We start from the raw sequence: 9,882 nt of genomic DNA, 5'->3' as shown, positions 1-9,882 counted from the left end.
TCAATTGATTTATCTGTGATTTTATAGTTATTTGTGGTCTGTGCTTCTAGAAATGGGTGTGTTGTGACCTTGTACAAGTGGAAATGATAAATAACTCCAGTTAACAGAGAATCAAGCAGCAGAAGCTAAACAGCTTCCTTTATTCCTCCAGCTTACTAATACATTTCCGATCCAGAATGTGCTCAGTCCCATAGACTGAAACAACACCACCCGAAACAGGGAATCCAAACCATTACTTCAGTATGCATATACAAATATTTTAGAAAAATTCGTTGACAGATAAAGAACTGGAAATAACACTACTTCCTAGTTAAGCAGCAGATATAGGGTGGGGAAGGGGGCATTTTAAGCATGCGGAAATGCAGACTGGGTGTGGAAAGCTGGCAACCTTGTGATTTCTGCTTCCAACTTCAAACTGCTCATAGACATCTACTTTGCATGCCAGGGAAGGCAGGTTTGCAGCAACTGCCTTCAGCTGGCAAATAACTCCTCTTATAAACCTACCAGTCACATCCACGTTGTCCCAGGGGGTGTATTGTAGCTTTAGAAGGCTTCGAAAGAGTTATTGGGAAGAAAGAATTTAAGGATATGGAGCTAAGAATTATATGAAAGTGCTCCTCTCCCTTGCCTGTGGGGATGCTAGGGCTCAGCAAAGTACATAACCCCTGCCAGATGCAGTTCACACTCTTTAAACAGATTTGTTTAATCCAAAATAATATTATTTCCCTCTACTTATATTTAATACAATTCATCATTACTAAGATAATTATCATTAGTATACCACACGGTTGGTATCTAAAGACACACAGCCACGTTGGGAAGGATTTTTACAGGCTAATAAAAACTGGTTTCAGATGGAATTTTAGATCTCAAGTAAGGCTAGCACTTAAAACTACTTTATCCTTCTATGGTTATTTTAGTCTTACCTCCAGTATCTGGTTAGCCTATACATGAACATGTGATAAAAACAGGATAGCTGAAAACAAGTGTAGAGTCTTCCCTTTCAACAGGAAAATAAATCTGTAGGACCAGTTTCCACCATAGCAAGAAAGCCGGGCCCTTCTAACCAGCTTACAGATCAGTTTGGCCAGCAGATCAAGGAACTCCACTAGCAGGTGAAACACTTCATCATTTCAAAGCCAGCTGAAGCCTGTTGGAATGAGAGAGATGGGCAGGATCTATCTCTGCCACTGGCACAACTTTGTGTTTACTTAATGCACAAAGGCTCTTATTGCTTTCTGTAGCAATTTAGATACCCTTTGTTCCATCAGTGGCTCATTTTGCTTTCTGAGTACTTCACTGTTTTTAAATTAAAGATGCATTTTTATAAGAAACCCACATGGAAAAAAGCAAGCAAACAGCCCCCCAGTACACTCAAAAAACTTGTATTCAAAAGCAGTACTTAAATGCTAATCAGCAAGTTTTCTCATTGCCAGTGTTTAAATGATTTAAAATGAACCAGGAGCAAAAATCAAGAGCTGTAACCTTCTAATAGTTCAGCCTACATTCAGGGTCCCAAAAGGCAGGCTCACAATGCCTTTCCCAAAGGCATTCCCAACCACGTTTCTCCAGTAATCAATGTTTCATGTTATTTTCCAGATTTATTCAAAGGCAGAGCAGTGGAAGGACAGACTAATGCTATCAGGTGGTTATGGTCTTGACAACATACACACACATTCCTACAAAACTGAGGACCACCACCAACATTCCATTTTCTTTCAGTGGTCACTAGACAAATTCAATGTTTACTTTTCAGATAAGGCTGCACGGAAGTTTTCCCCCATGCCTTCTACACAATATCAGTAGGATGATATATGTGCTTTTACAGACAAGGAAGTACTTCCATTCTGGCCACTTTAACATGCCATATCTGGGAGGAAAGGCAAAAAGATTTGTAGAAGTGGCTAATTCTTCAAAAATAACTATGTTCATGTATCCAAGATAACAGACACGCTATCTTAGGTGAACAGCAGCTTCCTTTGTTTGCAGAGCACTTGTTCAGCAATTGAAGGCTAATATTTTAATGGGTCAACTGAAATACCATACTTGCATTTTAACAGCAGTTACAGATTAATTTACTGTATTAAGATCTACAATGAAGACAAAGTACCACACATCCTTTTCACCAACCTTAAATTCAGGAGAATATAATGCAATTGAAGCTTCAAGTCTTTCAAAAGTTTTCCAACAACAGCTGCATATTGAAAAGGTAATTATACAAGTCAACACTTCCCAAAGCAATTACCATGGAATTTGAGATATAGAATCATAGAATGCTTTGGGTTGGAAGGAACCTCCCTGCCCCAAACCCCCATCCAACCTGACCTTTCAGGGATTGGCATCCACAACTTCTTTGGGCAACCTGTACAGTGCCTCACCACTTTCATGGTGAAGAATTTCTTCCTTATATCTAATCTAAATCTCCCCTCCTTCAGTTTAAACCCATTACCCCTTGTCCTATCACTACATGCCCTTGTCAAATTCCCTCTCCAGCTTTCTTGTAGGTCCCTTTTAGGTACTGGAAGGCTGCTGTAAGGTCTCCCTGAAGCCTCCTCTTCCACGGGCTGAACAACCTCAACTCTCTTAGCCTGTCTTCATAAGAGAGGTGTTTCAGACATCTGATCATCTTTGTTGCCCTCCTCTTGACTCGCCCAAACAGGTCCCTGTTGTTCTTATGTTGGGTGCCCCAGACCTAAATGCAGAACTCCAGATGGGGTGCATGAGAGAGTAGAGGGGAAGAATCACCTCTCTCAACCTGCTGGCCATGCTCCTTTTGATGCATGCCAAGATATGGTTCATTTTCTGGGCTGCAAGTGCACATTGCAAGGTTATATTGAGCTTCTCATCAACCAACATCCCCCAGTCTTTCTTCTCAGGGCTGCTCTCAATCTGTTCTCCACCCAGCCTGTATTTGTGCTTGGGATTGCCTTGACCCATGTGCAGGACCTTGCATTTGGCCTTGTTGAACTTCATAAGGTTCACATGGGCCCACCTCTCAAGCTTGTCAAGGTTCCTCCGCATAGCATTCCTTCCCTCCGGCATGTCAACCACACCACACAGCTTGTTATCATCAGCAAACTTGCTGAGGGTGTGCTCAATCCCACTGTCCATATTGCTGACAGACATGTTAAACAGCACTAGTCCCCATACTGACCCCTGAGGAGCATCACTTGTCACTGGTCTGCACTTGGACATTGAGACATTAACTGCAACTCAAGTGCAGCCATCCAGTCAATTCCTTCTCCACCGACCAGTCCATCCATCAAATCCATGTCTCTTCAATTTAGAGACAAGGATGCCCTGAGGGACAGTGTCAAATGCTTTGACATCAGTGAAGAGCTGATAGATTCAGCTTAGTCCTTCAAGAGGGGCATTGAGGTGCCAGTTCCACAAAAGTGGCCTTAAAAACATCTGGACTGTAATAATTTCTTTCAAAATAGTCACATGTCACTGCTGAACCCATTCTATAATTGATGAAATACAGATTTCTCTTCAGCATGGCTGCAAGCTTCTTTTCATTCACCAAAGTAAATTCACTGCTCAGAGAAGAGGGCTCCAAGTCGTCTATACTTCCTTTTGAAGTCTTATGTCATGTATGTGGCCATAAGGAGATGCCCACACCACAGGGCAGAGGGACCGTACCTGTTCTGTGAGGCAAGAGCTCAGTAAACTCACACAGGGATAATAGCAAAGTCTGAGCTGGAAGGACAGTGTGTAGTTATATCAGTACACCCACAGCACCTGGGAGCATCACCTGAGATTAGATCTTCCCGGCACTAAATGCATGCAAGAGATAATCTATATTGCTAAGAGAAGATGATATAAATATGTAAAGTGGGGTAGCAGGGAAGCACTCCTGTAACTATTTTACAGAGAATGAACTGAAGCCCTTTAATTAATTTGCTCAAAAAATTACAAGGGAAGCACACAGCAGAGGAGCAGAAGTCAGCTCTCCTGCATTGCAATCCAGTGCACTGTTTACAGGATCATCCTTCATACTTCTAAAAGTGCTTCAGCTGCTTACTGAAGACAGAAGCCAGTGATGGCCCCCGGTTGAACTGAGTTCAGCTTAGCAAGAGGAAATCCAGAATTAGTTCATCCTGACAGCAACCAAAAGAAAGGGAAACAGCAGTCCTTAAATGCTTCCAGCATTTCAACTCCGTACATTTATAAAAGTCTTTTTAGCTAATGATCAGCCAATAACCCTGCATGAATTCCCGCCACAGTTAGCAGAGGCTCCCTACCTCCCTTGGACAGGAAAGCCATCAAACTTTGTGACTGGCAGTCCCAAGCAGCACAGCCAGCTGAAAGGCTCTGTAACCTCAAAGGGGGCCACCGCCTTGGACAGCAGATCTTGTCACCATACTGCTGCCTCCCTCAGATGGAGCCACACTCCTTGCTTCACACTGCAGCCCGCAGGGACCACCCTGGGTGCCTGCTGCTGGGGCTCTGAAGGCAGCAGTAGAGCGTTTTATCACTCCACGTAGGAACAGGAGGGTGTATGTCCAGATGGGTACCATTAAAAAACAGGTTATGTCCCATGAGCAAGAAACCCTAGCACAATTATCTATCTAACAGTAGTACACTGAAGGCTTGGTGTGGTAGTCTTCAACACTGCTTGGTTTCCATGCTAGCAGTCTGAATGAAATCTGAACATACCGGCCGATAACCTTAAAACCAGACAGAAAAGCACACTTGGTGCACATGGCAAGTAAGCACATTGCTGTCACCGTGTTTCTTATAAAGAGCCTCCAAATCACTTCAGTGCTAAGGAAACCTACTTATTTCTACACACCAGTTCTGAGAACCCACCCATACCATTTTCCTTACTCCACAGTCTCAAACTGAATAATCTTTCAAAAGCTATTAATCAGCTTTCATTATCTCTAAATTGCTTTTTGCTTGCTTGCAATTAAGGACTAATATCCAAAGAGTTAGAAATTTATAAGGTAATTAACCATAATGAGTAACTGTTCTAAAGTATGATCAACTGCTGTATATCAGCAGAAGTCTAAGTTTTTCCCAGTAAACTTTTTTTCCATGTATTTATACAAGCTTGAAAACAAAGACTTATTTAGCAGGGGTTGAACATTCACCAGATAATACTATATGTGCCTATTCCTTCTCTGGGAGGCTATAGTCAAAAATATCTGCAAACTAGCAATTACTGTGGATTCAGAAGGTTTTAAGGTGACACTGACACGAAAAAAGATCTATTTTTATGCATGTAAAGTATATTTCAAGTTCAGAAAGAGGAACATGGAGAGAAAGTACATGCATGCTCTAATCAGATCATGCACAGGACAAGATTTTGATCAGCATTTGCAAATATCACCACGTAAAATATGTTTCCTTTTCTTGCTCTTTCATACAATTAAACATTGGTCAAGATATGCTAAAAAAAACATCCTGAGTAGGTCAATATCATATTAAGCATTGCCCAGGTTAGAATATCAAAACAAATCAGGGAGCTGAGTCCAGGGTTATAGAGAGTATATGAGATTCTTTTTAAGCCACTCCAGCATAACACCCAAAAGCTTTACTTATGTTAATACAACTAATTTTTCAACAGAAAAATTATTCACTTATATTATGTATTTCCCTACATGCAGCATCCAATGCAACACAAGCACAACCCACTCACTACACTCCAAAACTTGTTACAGAAAACCCAACATAGGGGTTCATCGGTAGACCTTACATACACAAGAAATTGCTTGTCAAAACTCACGAGAGGATGAAATCTCATCCTCTTACTATGAATTACAAACTTGAGTTTGAGAAGCTGGAAACTCCTACTTCAGCTGGGGCCCATAGAGTGCTCAGAAACCCTTCTTGTTAAGAAAGCAAGATGCACATCCCTAGAAGATAATAAAGAATTTATTTCATCAGTGCTTCCTTGCTTTTTGCTTCCTGCAGAGCCATAAGAGGAGTTAGACTGTTTCTTTAGAGAGCCATTAGCAGAACAAGTAGCACCCAAGTTTTCTGCAGTTTTCTTCAGCAGCAACCACAGAATAGCAAAACTTAAGGAAAAGTAATGTTGCTTTCAAGACTCTAATCTGTGTATAATATTCCAGTTAGACAATAAGTCAACCATTTTAAGCTTCAAAATTTATTCAGCTGTTTCATTTTAGAGTTGCGTAAGAGGAAGCACTAAAATGAAACTTCAACACACAATTATTTTTCTCCTGTTTGTACTGCAATGTTTAACATTTCTGTTTTCTCTTTAAAATTACATCCCAGTTTAGAAAGCCCATGCTTATCTATACACAAGGAATGACTCGCTCATGGGGAAAAAGGAGTTTATAAAGAGAAAAGAGGCATTATGATCACTTCCTGTGGATTAAAGTCATCAACAGTCATCAGGTTGCTTAGCAGAGTAAACAGTGCTAGCATAAAAGCAGCATTAATACTTAGTTTAGGATGAGGTTGTCCATGTTGAACCAGTTTCAAGACTCCTCTACAATCCAGTCAGAGTAAGCATTTAGCTGGAGTGCTGGCTCTGCACCCCAGGGCTGGTTTCCCCACGCAGCAAAAGGCAGCACCCCACCTCAGGCACCCTCCTCTCCCCTGACATGCAAACATGCCCTTCCCAACAGCACAAGCAAGGAGAAAGAGAAGGCCCTATTCTGGAGGCAGAGCATCCCACACAGTGCTAGCCAGGAAAACCTGTCTGGAGCCAGAATCATTTCTAATGATAAGACTGCAGTTCTTGTAAGATTGGGACCCATAGTCTTGTAAGATGACAAAAATCAAGACTTCCTGGAGACTGAGGATGCACTTTCTGAATGTTTTTATTTTTTCAACAGGTAACTACTACGGTTAAAGATCACCTTTAAAAAGGAACATGGATTTAATAAACACAACTGAACAAAACAGTACATCAGAAGAACTATTCAAATGGGTGACATCCAAGATTCTCATTTCCATTACCCTGTCCGTGCTTGCACTAATGACAACAGCCATCAATTCGCTTGTGATGACTGCAATAATTGTGACAAGAAAGCTCCACCACCCCGCCAACTATTTAATCTGCTCTCTTGCAGTGACTGATTTCCTTGTGGCCATCCTAGTGATGCCTTTCAGCATTGTCTACATTGTAAAGGAGACCTGGATCATGGGGCAAGTGGTGTGTGACATTTGGCTGAGCGTGGACATTACGTGCTGCACATGTTCCATCTTGCATCTCTCTGCCATTGCTTTGGACCGGTACAGAGCAATCACAGATGCGGTGGAATATGCACGGAAAAGGACACCTAAGCACGCTGGCATCATGATTGCAGTGGTATGGATCATATCCATCTTTATCTCCATGCCACCTTTGTTTTGGCGGCACCAGACAACCAGCAGGGATGATGAATGCATCATCAAACACGACCACATTGTCTTCACCATTTACTCCACATTTGGCGCCTTTTACATCCCACTGGCCTTGATTCTGATCCTTTATTACAAGATATACAAGGCAGCAAAGACATTTCACAGAAGAAGTGTCAGCCGGATCGTAAGGGAGGAGGTAAACGGACAAGTCCTTTTGGACACAGGTGAAAGAAGCACCAAATCAGCTTCAATGCCCAGCACAGCGGAGAAGACATCAGATCCCCTGGTGGACTGCGATAAAATCAATATCAGCCTACGAAGCCCCAGGTCTGAATCTAAGCACGAGAAGTCCTGGAAAAAACAGAGAATCTCTAGCACAAGAGAGCGAAAGGCAGCAACTACTCTGGGTCTGATCTTGGGGGCATTTGTGATCTGCTGGCTCCCTTTTTTTGTAAAAGAAGTAGTTGTTAATACCTGTGAAAGATGTCACATCTCAGAAGACATGTCTAACTTCCTAGCATGGCTGGGATATATAAATTCCCTTATTAACCCTCTAATATACACGATCTTTAATGAAGATTTCAAGAAAGCCTTTCAGAAACTCGTGCGCTGTAGGCAATATCTTTAAAAGCTTTCATTCATATGCGGAGAACATACTCATTGTTTTTTTTAACCTGTATAAATTTATATAACTGAGATGATATTTGTTGTACTTAAGGAAAAGCAGCAAGACTCTGCATTTACATGATGACTTTTTTGTATCAGTAGTATTGGGAGCATAAATTGCGCAAGTTTTAAAGAGATGGATCACCTGGGATCAGTTTTGCACTGGAAAAAGAGGTAGCATATTGTGGCTCTGATCCAGCTGGGAATTGCACAGCTGCCTAGCTTGAAGCATAAGGTATTACCTTAAATATGAAGGAAAAATACAACTGAAGTAGACAAAGAAACAAAATTTAAATAACCAAGTAACCCTCAGTCATCGATGCAACTTTAAGTGAAACAACACAGAAGTTTTTAAACCCCAATTGCAAATAAGAAAATACACCTTGGAATGAAGACATGATTTTATTAGTTTGGCACAGGCGTGCAGCATAGAGCCAAGCCATTCCCAGCAAAGGGTAGCAGCTTTAAAATTTCTAGCATCATCCTACATTGATTAGCTGAGTGCAGCTGCAGCCCTGCCTTTTCCTATAGATTAAGGACTTCCCTGTATTATGCCTTTGCAGCACGCCAGTTGCAGGGAAGGCGTTTTCATGGGTTACTAGTTTCATAGCAAGCCATTGCCCACTCACAATAGGTGTGGACATAGCCCCAAGGGAAACAGAGAGTTGAGATGCCTCCAGTGAGCTGGGTATACGTAGTTCCTGATGCCATTAGACACCATTTCAGTAGGGACTAGGGACAGTTACGCTTGCAAAGAGCACCTCCTCCTTATGGAGATGTTAGAAGGGAAAGAAGCATGAGACACTTGTTTCTCCATGTCCTCATCCCTGCCTCACTCACCTAGTCAGCCGTTGCCCCCGTGATTTTCTCAGCACCAAACCCAGCCACACATTTTGTGCCCAGAGCATTGCTGACGGTGGGTGGCTTAGTGAGGTTTGGTTGAGGATCACGTAATGAAGCACTTGGGCTGGCAGCTCTGGCTCAGCACACTCAGCCCTCCACTCCCAGAAGCCTGATGTCCCCCGAGGCTTTTCTCAATTGCACTAGGGCTGTGCACCATCTTTCCAAGCATAAGAGAAAGCAGAGACCAACTACAGTGCTGGCAGTGTGGGTGTCTGGAAAAGGCCAGGCAGCAGCTTCTCCAGTAAGGGCTGGAGACAATGCTCCTGCAGTACAACTGCTTGCCTCCAGTCTACAACACACACCTCGTTTGGGGATCCTGTGGGATGCTCACTGGCTGGTACCTCTAAATCTCTCCTTCTCCCAAAGATTATAGTCCATGTCCCCAGTCCCAGCAGAGCTAAAAGGACCTTGTAGTCCAGCCAGCCCTGGCCAGCTGGTCCAATTGAAGGTAACCAAGATGAACAAATCCCTCTGTGGGCTGCCTGCTAAGGTCTCAACAGTGGCACCTTAGCCGATCTTGATTTACACACTCTAGATGCCAAGTCACAGCACTAGTGAGTGCAATGACAGTCCTTTCCTCAAAACCAGCAGTGCAAGTTTGCCAAAACCTAAATGTACCAACAAAGCAGCGGACATTTACTCTCGAGTGCCAATGAGTCACCAGAACCCAGTCATGAGTTTTGCACTTTTTAGGATAAACAGATTTAGACCGTGTCACTAAGACCCTGGCTTTGCATTCATTGCCAGACATTCAATGCTGTCTATCAGGAACAGGGACTTGAGGCTCCTTTCAGGAACTACAAACCCCACCATAGCAGCAGCAGTCTCCTGCCTGCAAAGGCACTCTGATTTGGCGTGTGGACCACCAGCTTAAGGAGATCACAAAGAAGGTGACACATGAGACCACTATGCACATCCTTAGTTTGGGAAAGGTATCACCAGCGGTCTTTGCAGTTGTTCTTCCAAGAGACTTTCATTGTTCTGAATAAGATA

At 42.7% G+C, this 9,882-nt stretch overlaps 1 protein-coding gene across 1 annotated transcript; it reads left to right on the top strand.

Moving 5' to 3' along the window:
• Positions 1-6,847: 6,847 nt before the first annotated feature.
• Positions 6,848-7,948, top strand: HTR1F (5-hydroxytryptamine receptor 1F; the record flags this gene model as incomplete). The annotated part of the gene is made up of 1 exon (XM_080350602.1): positions 6,848-7,948. One exon carries the CDS (start codon positions 6,848-6,850, stop codon positions 7,946-7,948), a length of 1,101 nt encoding a protein of 366 aa, XP_080206728.1.
• Between the last annotated feature and the right edge of the window lie 1,934 nt (positions 7,949-9,882).

This window comes from Nesoenas mayeri (genome assembly GCF_963082525.1).
Source record: "Nesoenas mayeri genome assembly, chromosome: 1".
NCBI lineage: Eukaryota > Metazoa > Chordata > Aves > Columbiformes > Columbidae > Nesoenas > Nesoenas mayeri.
The sequence above is the reverse complement of the archived record's forward strand: the minus strand, read 5'-3'. Positions and strand labels throughout refer to the sequence as shown.